The sequence below is a fragment of the Helianthus annuus genome, chromosome 4 (assembly GCF_002127325.2).
Source record: "Helianthus annuus cultivar XRQ/B chromosome 4, HanXRQr2.0-SUNRISE, whole genome shotgun sequence".
Taxonomy (NCBI): Eukaryota; Viridiplantae; Streptophyta; class Magnoliopsida; order Asterales; family Asteraceae; genus Helianthus; species Helianthus annuus.
In genome coordinates this window covers 18,030,173-18,049,695 of record NC_035436.2, presented here as the reverse complement: position 1 = coordinate 18,049,695, position 19,523 = coordinate 18,030,173, and the positions used below count along the sequence as shown (strand labels likewise).

Sequence of the window (19,523 nt, the reverse complement as noted above, 5' to 3'; positions counted from 1 at the left end):
ACTCAATTGTCAAAGTCAAACCATGTTGGCACAATCTCAACCCCAACCCCAAATGAATCAACCTCCATAACCACAACCCGAAAACCTCACCAAACTCGACCCGAACTCAACCCGAATTCATTCACAAGCACAATCGCACATTATAGAATCTCTCACAAAAATATCCATTTCATTCTTCCTCAATCATTTCTTCACGCGATTGCGTAATAATAATAATTATAATAATAATATCTTCAACCTAATCTCCTTATTCTTCCACAAATCAATCGATTCAGTAACCTAGATCCACAACAATCTTCAACAGTCTGCATCATCTGCAACAATTTGTAACTGTTTTCACCGTATGACGTCATCAGCGATCGAATCTGTAACCCTAGATCTATAAAATCTGTAAATCTGTACAATCTGTTCGGTTTTCGGTACGATTTGTGATGAGTTTAAGCGATTAACGATTGATTTGTGTGCGTATGGCGTCGCCGGCGGTAGAACAACCGGCGGATCAGCATCACCGGCCGGCGAACTGTTGTAATCCGGTGAATAAGCCGGGACCGGTGACGATGGACCACGTGTTAGCGGCGTTAGGAGAGACGAAGGAGGAGAGAGAGACGAGGATTCGGAGTTTGTTTAGCTTTTTTGATACGTCGAACGCAGGTTATTTGGATTCGAATCAGATCGAGGTAGGATTATCGGCGTTGCAGATTCCGTCGGATTATAAGTATGCGAAGGAGTTGCTTAGGGTTTGTGATGCGAATAGAGATGGAAGAGTGGATTATCAGGAGTTTAGGAGGTATATGGATGATAAGGAGCTTGAATTGTATCGGATTTTTCAAGCGATTGATGTGGAGCATAATGGATGCATTTTGCCTGAGGAGCTTTATGATGCTCTTGTTAAGGCAGGTATTATACATTTATACCGTAGTTCTAATTTATGTGTTTATAGTTTGATGTATTTGGCTTGAAACTGGTCCAATTGTATGCATAGTTTAATAACAATGCTGTACTGTTGATAAGGTTGATAAGATTTTGTGCTTGCTTTGATTCATAAAGTGAAAATTTGTGATTGGATTGGTGTGTTTTGAAGAATGATAGTATTGTAGCTTTATACAGTGGATCATAAAGAAGATAATTTGTGCGCTAAAGTTTCTACTGGAGTACTGGACCATTGGATTTGGATCATAGCCTGTGGCTTGATTATTAGATTTCTGGTGTGCTTCATGATGTTGACACATATTGGTCACTGTCATATGTTCATTTTCAGGATTTGAGTATGGTATCTTTTTATGGAAAGATAAATTTTAGAGCCTTTTGATTAAATAAGTAAAGTAATGTTGTCTCTTGGTGAACAATGTGAGCTACATCTGAGATTATGGGCATAACATGTGGCTTGCTTATCAGATTACGGGTGTGCTTCATGATGTTGACACTTATTGGTCATTGTTGTATGCCTTTGCTAGGTTCGTCATCAGGATTTGAGTATGGTGTCTTTTATGAAAAGATAGATTCTAGAGCATTTTAATTAAATAACTAAAGTTATGTTGCCCCTTGGAAGATATTAAACAGTGAGATAATACATCTGTTTTGTTGGTGAACAATGTGAGCTACATCTAAGATTATGGACATAGCATGTGCCCTGTGGCTTGCTTATTAGGTATCGGGATTTGGGGATGGCATCTTTTATGAAAAGATAAATTCTAGAGCACTTTGTTTTGTTAGTGAACAATGTGAGCTACAACTCACATTATGGGCATAGCCTGTGGCTTGCTTATCAGATTTCGGGTGTGCTTCATGATGTTGAGACTTTTTTGCTCATTGGCATATATCTTGCCAGGTTCATTATCGGGATTTGAGTATGTCGTCTTTTTATGAAAAGATAAATTCTAGAGCATTTTGATCTAATAACTAAGTTAAGTTTATGTCATTCCTTGCAACATATCACAGAGTGAAATACATCTTTTTTTGACATTTTGTTAGAGAACAATGTGAGCTACAACTAAGATTATGGGCATAGCCTGTAGCATTCTTATTAGATTTCTGGTGTGCTCTCTGATGTTGACACTTATTGGTCATTGTCATATATCTTTCCAGGTTCATTATCGGGATTTGAGTATGACGTCATTTATGAAAAGATAAATTCTAGCGCATATTGAGTAAATGACTATAGTTATGTTGCCTCTGCAAGATATCACAGAGTGAAATACATTTGTTTTTGTTGGTTGACAGTGTGAGCCACAACTAAGATTATGGGCATAGCCTTTAGCGTTCTTATTAGATTTCTAGTGCAATTGCTAAATCAAATATAATACTTAACTTCTTTCCATTATGTAAGTAGTAATGTTACCTATATATTGTCTGTTTACCAAGTGACCCTAAACAATGAAAATACAACACATAATATTGGTATTTATTTACTGATTTAGAACAGTGTTTCATTTCGTTGAATTGTCTACATCTTATTAGCTCTGGCAGCTTTTTGTTTGCAGGGATTGAACTTGACGATGACGAATTAGCTAGTTTTGTCGAACGTGTCGATAAAGATAACAACGGAATAATAACTTTCGAAGAATGGCGAGACTTTCTTCTACTTTATCCACATGAAGCAACAATCGAAAACATCTACCAATATTGGGAACGCGTATCACTAGTAGATATAGGAGAACACGCTGTCATTCCAGCTGGCATCAGTAAGCATGTCCACGCCAGCAAATATCTAATCGCCGGCGGGGTGGCCGGGGCCGCCTCTCGTACCGCCACCGCGCCATTGGACCGTCTTAAAGTCGCCCTACAGGTTCAAACAACTCACGCTGCAATTGTTCCGGCGGTTAAGAACATATGGAAGGAAGGTGGGATTTTATCGTTTTTTCGAGGTAACGGGTTGAATGTCGTTAAGGTTGCCCCGGAGAGTGCGATAAAGTTTTACACTTACGAGTTGTTGAAGGACTTCATCGGTGGTGGAGATAAGGACGATATCGGAACTTTAGGGCGGCTTCTGGCTGGTGGTATCGCGGGTGCGGTTGCGCAAACGGCTATTTATCCGATGGATTTAGTGAAAACGCGGTTACAGACTTACGTTTGTGACGGTGGTAAGGTTCCGAGTTTGGGGAAACTTTCGAAGGATATTTGGGTTCATGAGGGCCCGCGGGCTTTTTATAAAGGGATTGTTCCATCTCTTCTTGGAATTATTCCGTATGCGGGAATTGACTTGGCTGTTTATGAGACGTTGAAAGAGATGTCGAAAACTTATATTTTTGTTGATAGTGGTATGAACCCGTTCCTCATTATGCACACCATTATGAATATTAAAAACTGATGCGCGTTTTGTGTTGCAGATCCTGGTCCTCTAGCTCAATTGGGGTGTGGGACTGTTTCAGGGGCACTTGGAGCCACCTGTGTGTACCCGTTGCAAGTTGTCAGGACAAGGTAGGTACTTGTTTACTCTAGAGGCGTAAAATGGGTGGGTCCGGCGGGTTGGGTAAGGGGTTGAAATAGGATTGTTTTTTACATGAACACGGGTTGGGTTGGGTTGGGTTGGGTAAAAACATAATTTTTTGTTCAAAGTTCTTATATATTATTATGATTTGGTGTGTTCAATATGATTACAGAAGTTGTATTATTACAATATATTATTATGATTTGGTGCGTTCAATATGATTACAGAAGTTATATTATTACCTTGGTTTTAAAAAGCGCGCCTAGGCGCAAGGCGCAACAAGGCTCAGGGCCTGGGGCTTTTTTGCTTCTCGCCTTGTGTAATTACAGGAAGCGACCAAAAGGTGCATCTTTTGATGTTTTTTTGTGGGCCTTTTGGCCTGAGGCGCGCGCCTCATGTAACTTAGGCGTTTTACTGCATAAAAATGTTTTACTTTGGGTTTTTTGACTTGTACATGTAATTAAAATGGTATAAAAGCCTTACTTATAGCTATATTTTGGTTAAAGGAAGCTAAAAACCTATGGGATATGTATAGGATATATAAAATAAATTATATAAACATCATGCGCCTCGGGTACGAAAAGCCCACCGCTTTTGCGCTTTGCGCTTCACGCCTCAATTTTAGACCTCGTCGCTTTTGTGCGCCTCTCGCTTTTTAAAACCAAGATTATTACAAAATAATCTTGATTTTTGAATAAAATGATTTAGGAAGGTTTATTAGTTATTGAGTAAAAAACTTTGGGTGACTTTTGACCTATTTGACGTGTTCCCTACTTCCCTTTTATTTTTTAAGCTATTGTGTTGTTTGACCCATTATATTTCTATAGGCGATGATTGTTTTTTTCAAATGTTCTACAAGATAAACTTATCTTTGATCATTTGTTTATGTTTTCGTTTAGTTTTATCCATAGTACATCGATTGTTTTTTTAAACGTTTTGTATTGGATAGTTTTTGCTTATAAACAACTTGGATATGTTGATGATAAGCTTATAATAAATTTTTTGTCAATTATTTTACAACGTATTATTTTTTCTGCCCCGTGAAGTTCACGGTTGTTAGCATATATACTATAAAGATGCTATTTTGTCACATCAACTAACTTTGGCCCCTCAACTTTAATAATGACATGTTTATCCCCTCAGCTTTAATAATGGCCTGTTTAGCCCGTTAACTAAAACAACTTTAGCCCATCAATTTTAATAATAAACAATTTAGCCCCTCGACTTTAGTAATGACATGTTTAGCCCGTCAACTTTAATAATGACATGTTTAGCCTCTTAAGTCTTAACTAAAACATCAAACAACTTTAACTCTTGCGATTTGCTAATCTTTGTCGACGTTTCAAACCCGCTGTGGAGCGCCGGTGGTAACCCATTTGTTAGAGATATAATGATAACATGAATCTACTCGTTCCATTTGACCTGTTTTCTTGTAAGCCACAGTCTTCGTCTACGTATTTGGCCTATTGTAGATAGAACTTTACCCGAATCAACCCGTTCATAAGTAAATGGGCTGAAATTGTTACCCCAATGTACACATTTTTTTTCTATAGGTGGCAAAAGAATAGACGGTTCAAACGGGTTGGGGTCAAAATAGGTTGGGGACGGGGTTGACCCGCCAGACCACCATCGTTTTCGTAATGTAAAGTAAAAGATAATATATTTACTATTTTGGATATAAATTCGAAAGTTGTTACCGATATTTTGTTTTTAGTAAAGCAAATTAGGAGGCTTTTAAACACTTTGGAATCCGTTGAACAACCTTTTTTAAATTGTGTGTTTCCTTTTTTAGCTAAACTTTTTAGTTTTATCCTTTGACCCGTTACTAAAAATATAATCCAAAATGACCCGTTTCGTATTATGCGTTTCAGGATGCAAGCACATCGGCATGGTGGCGCTAATGCATACAATGGGATGACTGATGTGTTCATGAAAACTTATCAAAACGAAGGGGCACGCGGTTTCTACAAAGGACTTTTTCCAAATCTTTTGAAAGTTATTCCAGCTGCCAGCATTACATATATGGCTTATGAAGCAATGAAAAAGACACTAGATCTTGAATGATCATGATGACAATGATGATGATGATGACGACGATGAGAATGAAAGTAGAATAATAAATAGATAATATGCCCATTGTTGGAGTTTACATGATGGGTGTTAACTTCCCTGAAAAAGAAGGGTGTTTTTGTAAAGTGAAGAGTATCTTCAGGGGTATATATGGAATTTCCTCCATGTATATGTTCTGGTATACTAGATTATGTCCAATTGAGTACATTTAGACTTGCCAATTCTTTGTTACATCAAATACATGTATGCAAGTGGCAACGGTTTGTTGTTAATCTTGCTTCGGATGATGAGATTGATGTCGTGTTTATCTGTTCAACGCGTGTGCAACACTCCTTGAACACAGTAAAATGGAAACTGAACCGTTTTATTTTCTTTTGACTCGAGTCTCTGTTTACAATAGAGTTTTTGCATGATTATATAGCCACGAGGCCCACAAATGAGCAACGGGTCAAAATCTTTTTTGACCGGCTAGCTCACAGTCCCTCTAAATCTACTTGTAAATCTACACCTTTCTTTCAAACCTTGATAGTATAAATACATCCCTACAAGTCAGGTAGCATTCATTGTGTTCCCTACTCTTTTTAGACTTTTAAGCTCATGCTACCAATACTTACTTTCACGACAGAGGTTGGTCATTGAGGAAATTTCCTTCCATTTGTAATGAGACCGGTTCTCCGGATGATGCTTTGTTTTATAGCCTAGGCAGTTATTGGAGCATGGTGTTAGCCGGACGAGAGGGTTTTCGGAGCAACATAAGGTGTATTTTAGTATATAAAACTTGTAAATAAGGTGTAAAGATCAAGGATGGTAAACGGGCTTGAACCTAACCCGAAAAGGCGAAACGTTTAATACAGGTATGAGATTTCTTTGAACAATTTGTGGGTTTGAGATATACTTGCCTGGTTACTTGAACCCACCTAACCACTTCTACACCGAATATACTAATATATTATATAATCTTATATGACCGAATTGCTCTTCTAGTTAACAAAATTACATATAAAAAGACCGAATTGCCTTTCTCGTTAACAGAAAAAATAGATGAAGTTGATCCAGTGGATTAAAATGGCAACAGTGAAACCTTTTTGGACACACAGACGAAAAATGAAACTTTAGACTAAACTGGTAAAATAACTCAAACCACAGGGACTAAAATGGTATTTAACTCTAATAACTAATAATAAATTAAATAAGACATGCCGTTAATTGGATTCTTTTATGTTAGATTAAATATAAATAAAATTAAACTATATACATGAATAACCTGTAATGAGTGCTCCTTCCACGTTAATCCGAAATTTTTTACTAAAAATTACTAGATGAGTAACAACTTTTAAACATTGAGAAGCAATAACCTTAAAAGCAAACACTAACAAAAAAAGGCTATTAATCAAACGACAGAAAAAGAAAACAAAAAGGTGGACGTGCCGGAGTGGTTATCGGGCATGACTAGAAATCATGTGGGCTCTGCCCGCGCAGGTTCGAATCCTGCCGTCCACGTTTCTTTTTGTTTCTTTTTTAATATTGGAACAAGACATGTCTGGTCCATTTTTTTTGGGTTCTAGAGTTAAGAAAATAAGGTTATGGGGTTTAAGGTTTACAATTGATGTGTAACATGCTAACACCCCTCCCAATTAGTTCGGGTTTTGGAGTCAATGAATGGTCCGAACGCCATCAAAAAATTCGTGAAGTGAAAGCAAATAAGCTAGAATGAAGCGAGTGTGGGGGGGGGGGGGGATAGTGCACGGTCCTCCCAACCGTCGGAGTGATCTCACTCCGGGAGCCGCTACCCGACCAAGCTAGCTCCGCGGTGACTTCCCCTTGCCGAGTTCTTACCCTGGGCGACATATGTCACTCCCAAGACTCGAACCCAGTACCTCTGGGAAGAGGTGGGTGTCGGTGGCCAACTGGGCTACCCCAGTTGGTTAGAATGAAGCGAGTGTGTGTACGGATAAAACCATTTTAAGTCCAAAATCAATAAGTTTAACGCCTTGTGTATCTAAACACACATTTTGAGTCCAAAATCAAAGAGTAAATTACTTTTTGAGTCCCTGTAATTTGGTACTTAGAGCGTTAAACTTTTTTGATTTTGAAGTTAAAACCACTAAAACACATTAATCCTCTTTTATATTCAATTGACAATTTTTTTTTTTTTTTTTTTTTTTTTTTTTTTTTTTTACCGATTCTAACTAGAGGATATAACCAGAAAACTTGTTAAGTTACATCAAAACAGAAGGTAGACGGGCAACAAGCTGCGCCGCCAACCCTTTCTGAATTGCAAACCCCAACCTCCCGAACACAAACCCCTGCCCCCTTGGGGTCGAACAATTGCTGTGGATAACCCGTTGAACCCTCGTCAAGAAGTTGATGGCTTCTGGCGCTAGGGAGCCAAAAGTATCAAAGGCAAAAGGGATAAAGACATGTTGGTTCTCTGCGCAAGCTTTAGCGTGCTTATCCACTTTCTTTGATTCTGCCTTTCTTGCTGCTAGTCCAGCTACAAACCCGTTTTCCCTTAAACCAACCAAAGGGGAAACCCCCGTGAGGTCTACACAAGCATGTTTCCCCCCAGCCCAGCCAAAGACGAGCAGATCCGCTGGTCGCAAAGTAGATCTCCCTTCCATAGGGTCCGTGAGGAAATTCACAGGGGCCTCTTTCTTAGCAGAAATCCCAGCTCTTCTTAAGATGTCCCCCAAAACATCTCGCACCCAATCATGCCGATATTTAAACCCAGGGAGCTCTTTACAGTGAACTGCGTGCTCCCCATATTTATCCATACAAGCTTTACGACATATCGGGCAGGTTTCATCTTCTGGGTACATAGGGATCATTAGCCGGTATTTGAGAATGGTTCTATATTCTACTGCCGACATGCATTGTCCTAACCCCTCAATCGGGATAACGGTCAAAAAATCCTGAGCATGGGGACCCTTCAGACACTCAAACACCGCCTTCTGGCGGGGTGACAAATCAAAAGCTTCTCCCAGGCTTTGAACGATTTTGCTAAAAAGTGCATTCGCCAAAGTTTTTTGCGGCTTCGAGGGGGCGGTGTCCTTGTTAGAGAAACCGCCAATATCCAAGTCTGGGAGAGAGACATTTAAGCGTTCGAGCGCTTGTTGATAGTCTGGGTCAAGCCCGACGACCCCACCGTTTCGAAGGATATGATCCTGTAGTTCCCAAGACTGAGCTCTAGACGCCACAAAGGCATAAGCCCCAACATCTCGGGCTGAGAAGAGGCCCAAACCACCTAGACGCATTGGCAAAGATGCTAGACGCCACTGAAGGTCACCAAAGAAGGGGCCGCCACCCACTACTATGTCTTCTATGGCCTTTCTAAGGCCATCATCGAACCGAGATATCGCATCCTCCATCAAATGGGGTTGACAAGTCCGCAACCCAAAAAGCAACTTAGCAACACCCATGCACGACCTTAGCAGTAAGAGTTCACATTGGGGATCCCTCAGGCAGGGTAAGAGTTTCATAAGGACTCAAAAAGTAATTTTGTCCACACAAAAACAGATACTCTTTCTTACCTCAGAGAGTCCGGTCACAAGGAGAATCTACTGCTTCTCATTGTGACAAGACTAACGACTGTTACTTGTTCACAAGACGCTCCCCCGTTCAAGCACTTCTAACAGTGATCCATGTTTAATTTAACCCCATGAGTTTGGTAGCAACAACTATTTAGTTTATGATTGAACCAGTTACAAACTGAAACAAGACTATTAGCAACAACTATAGACATTTCTAAACTAAATAGTTGACCGGTGGTACCGCGACAGTCAATACATTAAGGATTTAATGATTATATCTTCAAAAATAATTATATTAATCAAATGTGATATTTGAAAGTGTAATGGAGTGTTATTCATAATTACAAAAACAAAGTGTATAAACACACCCACCCCCTCTACATATAATTAAACCATGACCAAAACCCTATTCAAATGACAACAATGCATATTTAAGAAAAATCTCTAAAAATGAGACTAAATACATCTCTCAATGTAATTAAACCTAACACGTAACGGCTACCCGCTTCAACAACCACAACACGCCGTATCCCTGTAACAACAAAAAAAAAAAAGTTTTAGCGTACGACTTTTACTAGGTGTATGAAAAAAAGTTGCGTTTCATGTATGACACATTATATATATACCATTAAAGTATTTAGATTAAAATTTAACAACTCATTTTCAATCAAGTTTATAACATATCTTTTATAAATTATTTATCAATTTTCTTAAAAGGGTAGAAACTGTACCGGGATCGGAAAGAAGACCAATGACCCTGTACAAGGTATCCGAGCGTGTGCATATCGCATACCTACCGTGAGTATTAGTATCCACAAGCTGTAGTGCCTAAAAACACAAAAAAAAAAAAATAATAATAATAATAATAATAAATAATTACACAATTTTAAACTCTTGTGTGATTGATGTTTGGCAATAGATCTATTTAAACTGAAAGTTAGTTAACTTGATTTTAAACCTATTTTTTATATATAAAAAAGGCCAAGTATCATTAGAATATCAATGTACTTAGTTTGGCGGTCGGTAGGGGTGCAAATGAGCCGAGCTACTCAAGCTCGGCTCGAGAAAAAGCTCGGAACGAGCCGAGCTTAAACGAGCTCGAACTCGAACCCGAGCCTAAAAACAAGCTCGTTGAGTAAACGAGCCCGGGCCCGAGCTTTGCTTATCGAGCTCGAGCCGGCTCGTGGGCCTAAACGAGCCCAGTGTTTATATAATTTTTAATTAATATATTAAATATATATTTACGTAATAATAATTACTATTTATAAATTATGAAAAGATAACTAATTTATATATAAAACAATATATATATATATAACTAATTATAAATTAATTAATAAATAATAAACGAGCCGAGCCAGAGCTGAGTTTGAAAAACTACCTACGAGCCGAGCTCAAGCTTTACCTAAGTTGTTGATTTAAATAAGCATTGTTGCCATTCTATGATATTAGCCCGATATAAATATAATAAAACATCGATTTTAATTAAAACAGTTCTTTTCTCTAATAATATTTTATTTAAGAATTTTGTAAACTAAAGAAAAAAAAGGTAGAGCAATGCAATATAGGTCCAGGCTTACTTGCGATATCGTTGTCTGATCAAGTTGAACATGAAGATATGCATTATTCTTTGCTAACGAAAGAACATCACTGAAGAAACAAAAAAAAAAAAAAAAAAAAAAAAAAAAAAGAGTCAGCATCAACAACTTTTTAGGTTATAAACACGAACGTAAAAAAGTAAAAAAAAAAATAAAATAAAATAAAATACCTCCTGCAGAAAACGTTAACGAGTGCCCGCTTATCATCAACAACGGGCACTGAGCTTATATGTTCTGCGAGAAATCAAGAGATGGATTAAAACAACATTGATATACAACGTAAATCAAGAAACGAAAAGGTTAACACTTAATACGCACCGTCTATTAACAGTCTATAAGCATCATTAAGAAGACAATTAGTGGGAACCGTTTTTAATTCCCGTGCACCTCCAACTTCTCTAATCCACGTACCAATTGGAAGAGCCGCGATTGAACGTTGTAAAAGTGGCAAATACGCGATACGATGTTCAAAATGCCTGTGTATATCTATATATATATTTTTTTTTCAAAATGGATATACGTTTAGAACACTAACAATATATCTAGCTATTATAATGAAAAAAAGGCATAAATAAGTAACCAAATTCGGTCCGACTTCTATTTAGGGAAACGATCTACGGTTTTCCAAGAAAAAAACGTGTCAAATATTAAAACTTTCTATAAAAGGTAATCCTTTTTTGTAGGAAAACTGGATTTAAATAATCCCAACTATTACGTATTGGCCGGTAACAGTCTCAACTAACGAATTATTTTGTGACAGTCCCAACTTTTAACCTATATTCTCCCAACGAGCGTTTTCTAACTGAGATCTAACCCCGTTAGTTTTCTGGTGACGTGGACTTCTTATGTGTCAAAAAAGTCAAAGTTTTGATGATGTGGACTTCTTATGGGTCAAAAAGTCAAACTTTTGATGATGTGGACTGCTTATGTGGCAAAGTTTTGATAACATGGATTGCTTATGTGGCAGTCTACGTCAGGTAAAACTAGCAGGGTTAACTTTCAGTTAGTATGGGATCGTTGGGAGAAAATAGGTTAAAAGTTGAGACTGTTGCCGGCCAATATGTAATAACTGGGCTAATTAAAATCCAATTTTCCTTTTTTTTTATTATTTAATGATAAAATTTTGAAAGTTTGAATAAAAATTTGTAAGTTATAATGTTTTTTTTTTATGGGAAGAAAAATTACGGGAACCTGAAATAGAGATCTCGTAACAAAGTTGGTTACTTTTTTATGCGATTAGCGCTTTTTATGAAACAAAGTTATTTGACGAAAGAAACGTACGTTCTAAGAGTCCACTAAGGTATGCAACATGAAGCAATTGTGGACAAGCGGAACCTTCCGGAACATATAGAACGGGAATTGACGATATGTGGTTTCCCAAGATTCCAACCGCAACTTTATTGAGGGAATCATCAGGATGAATCTGAGTTCAAAAAGAAAAGAAAAAAAAAAACGATAATTGGATGTTTGGATGTGTCTTCAAAGTGATTATAGCAGCCATCACCAGTTTTGAGTGGTTGGGTTTGGCATTGAAACGGATCACTTTCCTTTTTTTTTTGGGGGGGGGGGGGGGGGGGGGGGGGATCTTCGAACACCTTTTTTTGGGTCTATTTATACAACTTGTGTTTTTATATATCGTAGTTATTGCGTTAATTATGATTTATGATCAATGTTTTCAGGACCGGACCAGACGTCGAACTGGTCTCTTTACCGCTTCATTGATAGGACCGGTCGGACCAGTTGTAGGAACCGGGTGATGCTGTAAATATTATAAAAATAAATAAGGTAAAAGTGGATTTTTTTAATGAAAATCCGGTTCAACCGGCTGGCCCGACTCAAAATGGCTTGATAGGGTGAGCCGGACTGGTCAGGCCCCCGGTTCCTGGTCCGGTTTTCAGAACATTGTTTATGATTGCAATAACAATAAAAATAGACTTTGGCGACTTTAAACTTGTTCAACCCATTTCTGTTTCAATAAAAATTTTTGGATTCGACCCATTTGAGATATAACACAACCCAATTCGACCCGTTCATTATGCAACAAGTTACTTACTTGGACCAAAGGTCTTCTCTGAAGTTGAAGCTTCCCTTCTTTCCATGCAGATATTGTAGAAAATTGATTTACAGTGGCCATTGCTCGGTTCCTTTGAAGCTACAAGATTAATAATTTTTAGGGGTATTTTCAAAATAATAATATCATATTTACCCATTTCACAGCAATCAAAATAAAATAAATTACTTATAACAGGTTATACGCTGACATAATTCATAGTAATAGAACTGTCTTCCTATTTGTTTATTTAGTGAAGAGTAAAATGCACGGATAGTCGCTGTGGTTTGGTGAAATTTCACCTTTAGTCCCCAACTTTTCAAAATTACACTCTTAGTCCCTGTGGTTTGATAAGTTGTTACTCGGATAGTCCCCAAAGAGGATGGAGGTTAGTTTTTCTGGTTAAGTGGATGTGAAATGACAAGGACTATCCGAGTAACAACTTGTCAAACCACAGGGACTATCCGAGTAACCTTCATCCGCTTTGGGGACTATCCGAGTAACAACTTGTCAAACAACCATAGGGACTAAGAGTGTAATTTTGAAAAGTTGGGGACTAAAGGTGAAATTTCACCAAACCACAGGGACTATCCGTGCATTTTACTCATTAGTGAAACAGATTGTTATCTTGGTTTTAAAAAGCGAGAAGTGCACCAAGCCGACAAGGTCTAAACCGAAGCGCAAAACGATAAATATGATATCATGAAACTTAAAAGAATACACACACATGAAAATTTTGAACTTTTAGAAGGATATATGGGAAAACAATCTTAGTCCCTGTGCTTTTATAAAATAACACCTATAGTCCCCAACTTTTGGAAATTACACCGGTGCTCCCTGTGGTTTGACAGTTTGTTATCGGATAGTCCCTGGAGTGTATGTCCGTTAGTTTTCTTCGTTAAATCCATGTAAAATGACAAAATTACCCCTTGATTTTATTAAAATATAAGAAAAAACTAATTAATCATTTAAAATATCAATTCGGCCCCACAATTAATTATTCATTATTAAATACAATATATAACACCCCACCCCCCACCCCCACCCCCACCCCACCTCCCGCTCTAAATTTGTGCATCTCTCTTCAAAACCACCGGTCACCACCACCATGCCACCACTAAACCACCGGTCACCACCACCATGCCACACCACATCTACCAAACACCACCAAGCAACCACTGTAACAACCACAATCACAACGCCACCGTCACCCATGCCTAGGGGTGTTCAAAAAACTCGTGGCTCGAAGCTCGCTCGAAACTCGCTCGAAAAAAGTTCGAAAATAGCTCGGCTCGAAATTGGCTCGGTTGTAAACGAGCTAGCTCGGCTCGGCTCGGTTTGTAAACGAGTCGAGCTCGAGTTTGGCTTGGCTCGGCTCGCGAGCTCGTGAGCCAGCTCGATAAGGTTTACATCCTTCATTTTTTTGTCCCACATCGCTCATAAGATAAAAACTAAGGGAATATTTCTCCTATAAAATAAGGTAAATAAATGTACAAAGTGAGTTAATTATTTATACTTTGTATATTTAGCCATTTGGTTAAATATAATTTTAATTATGGCCTTTAGTCTATGAAAAAATTCATTTTTAGGGCTTTTTAAGTAGTAAATTTGGCGGTTCTTTGTTAGTTCGAGCTAGATCGAGCCGAGCCGAGCTAGCTCGAATTTTAATCGAGTCGAGCTCGAGCCTCAAATCTCAGCTCGATTTTAAATTCGAGCTCGAGCCGAGTCAGCTCGAATGGAGTTCGAGCCGAGCTCAAGCCGGATCGAGCTCGGCTCGACTCGGCTCGTTTACAGCCCTACCCATGCCACCATTACCCCACCACCTAAAAAGCCCCAATCTGCAAACCTTAAACCACCATGGTTGCACCACCTCCTCCTTGAACCCCCGACCACCGCACCACCTCCACTCTAAACCCACCACCATTGCACCACCTCCTCCCTGAACCCCCCGAACGTCGCACCACCTCCACTCTAAACCCACCACCGCTGCACCACCTCCTCCCTGAACCCCCCGAACGTCGCACCACCTCCACCCTAAACCCACCATCGCTGCACCACCTCCTCCCTGAACCCTCGACCGCCGCACCACCGCTGCACCACCTCCTCCCTGAATCCCCCGAACGTCGCACCACCTCCACCCTAAACCCACCATCGCTGCACCACCTCCTCCCTGAACCCCCGACCGCCGCACCACCGCTGCACCACCTCCTCCCTGAACCCCTGACAATATGGGGAATCGTAAGATCAACATATTCCGATGCGACGAGTTGGGGACTCCTGGTTTTGGGTTGTCGTTGAGAAACAGTTGCAACTGACGAACAGTTACAGATATAGGGGGCATACCCATGATGCGGTGAAGAATTGGAGGATGATTTTGAACATTTCACAGGGCTTGAAGAGATAATGCTTGACAAAACTAGGATTTTAATAGCAATAGGTGATAACTTATAAATAACTTCATTTTAAAAATTGTTTCGATTTAAGGGTTTTACAGGGTTGGGTTTCGATGATGGTTGTTGTTGATTGTGTTAGTGGAGGTGGGTGGCTATGGTGATGGTGGCCGGTTGTTTATAAGGGAGGTGTAAATAAGGTGGACCCCACACTTTTAATAAATCATATATGTTTTTTTATTTTTTAAAGGGAGGGGTAAATAACAGTGGCGGATCTAGGATTCCGACCAAGCGGTAACGTTTTATAAATAGGCGGTAACGAAATCGAAAAAACGTCAGATTTTTCCAAAAGTTACACTAAAAACGTCAAAAAATTTCTGATCAAGCGGTAGCGGAGGCTACCCCTTGTTACTACATACATCCGCCCCTGGTAAATAAGTAATTTCAGATGGACTTAACGGAGAAACTAACGGACATTCACTCCAGGGACTATCCGAGTAACAAATTGTCAAACCACAGGGAGCACCGGTGTAATTTCCAAAAGTTGGGGACTATGGGTGTTATTTTACAAAACCACAGGGACTATCCGGGCATTTTAGTCTAATTTTAAAGTTGACTACTAGTTTTTTTATGAAATTTCAATCAAATAACAACAAGTTAAAAAAAATAGAAATTTGTTGCAAGATTAATAATATTTAAGTTGACAACCTAGATGTTCTTTCGGCTTTATTAATAAAATAATACCTCGATTAGAAACATAATGAAATCAGATGCAGTTAACACTCCTGAAATCTGTATATTGGCTGCATTCCAGAGGGGGGCAACAGCGACTCCCTAAAGTAAGCAAATAATCAAAATTTTATTCGATTAAATTCCAAAAAATTAGAAAATATATAAAAATTAGTAAAAACAGCAACCCTGGAATATGTATGTTTCATAATTTTGTAGATTTTATGACGAAATAATTTAGAGTAAACTTCCGTTTTGCTTCCTGTGGTTTGGTCACTTTAACGGTTTTGCTCCAAACCTTTAAAAATAGCCATTTTACTCCCTGATGTTTCGGTTTTGTTGCTAGTTTGCTCCCCGCCTCTAACTCCATCCAAATTGTTTGTTTTTCCATTTTGCTCCCCGCAGGGAGCAAACTGGCAACAAAACCGAAACATCAGGGAGTAAAATAGCTATTTTTAAAGGTTTGGGGCAAAACCGTTAAAGTGACCAAACCACAGGGAGCAAAACGGAAGTTTAGTCAATAATTTAAAACAGCCCCATAATGATGACGGTAAATTACCTCTTCATGCATAACAAGAAACGCCTCTTCGACTGTCATATTGTCATCCAATGCAAACACCTAATTTACAAAGACAATTTGAATGATTTAAAAAAATATATATATAAAAAAAGCTTATTATAAAAACAAAATAGATATTAAGAAAATGCATTCAAACCTTTCCTGAATCGGGAATCAAGTCGTATACTTTATAAGTTGAAAAATGCTTAAACAAACGACGAGTAGTGGTCTCTATGTCATCACCCGTTATCTCCACCTCTAGTTCGTTCGGAACGCTCCCTGATGGTGAAGCCTAAAAACATATTATCATCGTAAAAATATGCATTTTTTATTTTTTATTTTTTATTTTTTGTTTATACTTTATAAATATTACAAACCACAAGAAAATGATATGTGGATACTTACACCATCGGCATGATTTCTACCGTTATAACCGTCAATATGCATGATTGACTGACCGTCATTTATCGAATATATTTGAGGTATAAGTGCGGGTTGTTCCACAACGACAACGTTATTAACACCATATTCATCTTCGACAATTGGTTGCATCTCATCGATCCTCCACACACCATCAACAAAGAACTTGAACTTCATTCACAATTTGCAGCCCAAAAAACGAACAAAAAATTAGAATCAACCACTAAATTAAGCGATTACAGCTCGTTAATAATCTAAGGTTTAAAGAAAATATCACTAACACTATATCCAAACACGATTGACGTTTCATACGGGCTGTGTGAGAAGGAGAAAATGATCATACATGTTGTATGACAAGCAATGGTCATACGGGTCGTGTGAGGGCGAAACCATACGACCCATATGATCTATTTGACATTGACTTACATGAAATGACTGATGTGACCACTAACAAAGTCATGCGATCCAACGACCAATTTCGCATTGCCATACAGCCTGTATGACGTGTGGTGCACCGACACAAATGTGACTGACGCATACTTGTTGATGGCGAATAGCGATAAGGTACCTATATGCTACATAGCGAATAGCGATACACTAGAAAATTTAAAAAAATATATATACGTATATCATATCAAAATTTAAAATAGCGTTATTTTACATGTATATTTAACAAAAACCTAAAATCCAACTATTTTATAGCTATATTTAATCGCTGTTTATAATTAAAAAATAACAGAATTCCCGCTATTTATGGCTACATACCCTGTAGCGACCTTTGACCTATACGTACGCTATTCGCTATAGCGACCGCTATTGACAACTACGGACTAACGTGATCACTGACAAAGTCGTTTGGTCCGCTAACCATTTTGTCCTTGTCATACGGCTCGTATAATGTGGTGCACTGACACAAAAGTGACTGACGTGACCACTGACAAAGTCACACAACCCGTACGACCATTTTCGCCTATCATACGGCCCATACGATGACATACATGTGTATCTAACTATCTATTGCATGACCCTAATCTAACCATCCATCACAATTTACAAACAATTTGTATTAAACATACTAAATATCAAACGGCAAACGCGGAGCACAAGGCTCCCGCATGCACCGGTCCACGCGTTTCACGCCAACTCGGGCCTAAATAAATTTCTACAAGAGGTTGTTTCCACGACTAGAACCTGCCCCTTACATGGGCGTAGCTTAGAAGGTGGCCGGGGGGCGCCCAACCCCCCAAACTTTTCGCTCAGTAGTGTTATATATGTGACTTTCGTATAGAAATTTTTGGGTATATGCGTTTTCGACCCCCGGTTCTATAGAAATTTTTGGGTATATACGTTTTCGACCCCCTGTTATCATTCGGGTCAAGCTTCACCACCGGCCCCTTATATTAAAAATAAAATAATAAATCCAATAAATGAACATGCAAAAATAAAAATGTTGAAACTACCTTATGCAAACCAGGTGGAAGATCACAAATTGTCATAAAAGTTGTCAAAGAACCCTCAACAGTAACCATCTGATGATATCTGATCCACCTTCACATAATAATATAACCACCATTTGCATTATAAATTATAGTGTGTGTGTGTGTGTGTTACTGTGTGTTTGACCAAAATCAAAAAGTCAAAATCAACCAATTAAACACAAATTAAACTCATAAGAACTGAAATTAACAACATACCCAGTAAAATCCCCACACAAGAACACCTGATTGCCCCCATGAGACCACACAAAGTGGGTGTGAACCATCTTTTGTGCCCTAAATTGAGTGTATGCAGCAATTGGGAATTTAATAAAGATCGACAAAAATCAAATCTTTTTGTGGATCTTGCCGGCGAAAATTGTGTAAAAACAGAAAAGAAATCTGGGTATAATTAGAAAACAAAAATTGGAGGAGATCATTAGCCAATTAGAAAACAGAATCTCCTCGATTTCTCAGAGCTGGAAAACAGGGGAGAAACAAATATATATGTATTTTTTTATATATTCGTGTCATGTTCCTAAGTTGCTTCAACCCTTTTTTTTCTTTTTTTTCTATAATAAAATAATAATATTTTTTTTAAATATAATAAGTTTGATTTTCATTCCAATCGCAAATTACATAGGCATAACAGGTAGACAGGCAACAAACTGCGCCGCCATCGTCTTCTGAATGGTATAAAGTGTTATAATAATAATTTAATTTTTAATGTTTTGATTTTAACTTTTTAAAAGAGTTGATAAAATTTGTTAAATTGTATAAAGTGTTATAAAATCTTATGCATTAAATATTAAAAGAGTTGATAAAATTTGTTAAATGGTTATAAAGTGTTATAAAATCTTATGCATTAAATAAACAGGCTCGAGTCGGAGTGTTACGTTCAGGACTTTATGTATGTGGGAGTCTTGTGCATCATATTAGGGGGTGTTTGTTTTTTTGTGAAAAAGCACTTTCAAACCTCTTATGTTTGCCCCATACAGACCGTACGCAGACGTTTGAGTCTGCAGCGTGTTTGTTTTTTGGAAGTGATTTCATTAAAAAACCTCTTCTAAACCTTTTCCTCGCACAGACCTGGCCTCACATCTTCAAACCTCTTCCAGACCTCCTCTGCTCTTTCAAAACACATTTCAAAACCCTAGCATCCTTCTTCTCCACGGCGACACCTTCATCTTCTCCAGCCAGCCGACACCTCCACCTCCTCCGCCACCCACATCTTCGTCGACCCCACCTCCCGCCGCTTATCTTCCTCCGGCGACC

At 38.4% G+C, this 19,523-nt stretch overlaps 2 protein-coding genes and 1 non-coding gene across 4 annotated transcripts; 2 read left to right on the top strand and 1 right to left on the bottom strand.

The window, feature by feature from the left end:
- Window positions 1–5,875, top strand: LOC118491730 (calcium-dependent mitochondrial ATP-magnesium/phosphate carrier protein 2-like). The gene is made up of 4 exons (XM_035989781.1): window positions 1–897; window positions 2,481–3,257; window positions 3,327–3,417; window positions 5,299–5,875. The coding sequence occupies exons 1-4, from the start codon at window positions 468–470 to the stop codon at window positions 5,489–5,491; spliced, it is 1,491 nt and encodes a 496-aa protein (XP_035845674.1). The 5' UTR covers window positions 1–467; the 3' UTR covers window positions 5,492–5,875.
- Window positions 5,876–6,915: 1,040 nt separating this feature from the next.
- On the top strand, window positions 6,916–6,997 carry TRNAS-AGA. Its single transcript has one exon. It is a non-coding gene; the product is annotated as a tRNA-Ser (tRNA).
- A 2,302-nt stretch (window positions 6,998–9,299) lies between these two features.
- LOC110930817 (sucrose nonfermenting 4-like protein) lies at window positions 9,300–18,721 on the bottom strand. Of its 2 annotated transcripts, none has more exons than XM_035989780.1 (13): window positions 18,468–18,721; window positions 18,234–18,312; window positions 16,759–16,944; window positions 16,511–16,645; window positions 16,354–16,413; window positions 15,810–15,899; window positions 12,679–12,777; window positions 11,907–12,048; window positions 10,944–11,111; window positions 10,796–10,859; window positions 10,608–10,677; window positions 9,759–9,855; window positions 9,300–9,559 (listed from the first exon to the last, which is right to left on the bottom strand). In XM_035989780.1, exons 1-13 carry the CDS (start codon window positions 18,533–18,535, stop codon window positions 9,459–9,461), a joined length of 1,359 nt encoding a protein of 452 aa, XP_035845673.1. In that variant the 5' UTR covers window positions 18,536–18,721; the 3' UTR covers window positions 9,300–9,458. The 2 variants fall into 2 exon arrangements, with proteins under 2 accessions (XP_035845673.1, XP_035845672.1); XM_035989779.1 differs by having other exon boundaries at window positions 18,234–18,321; window positions 18,468–18,719.
- Window positions 18,722–19,523: the final 802 nt, after the last annotated feature.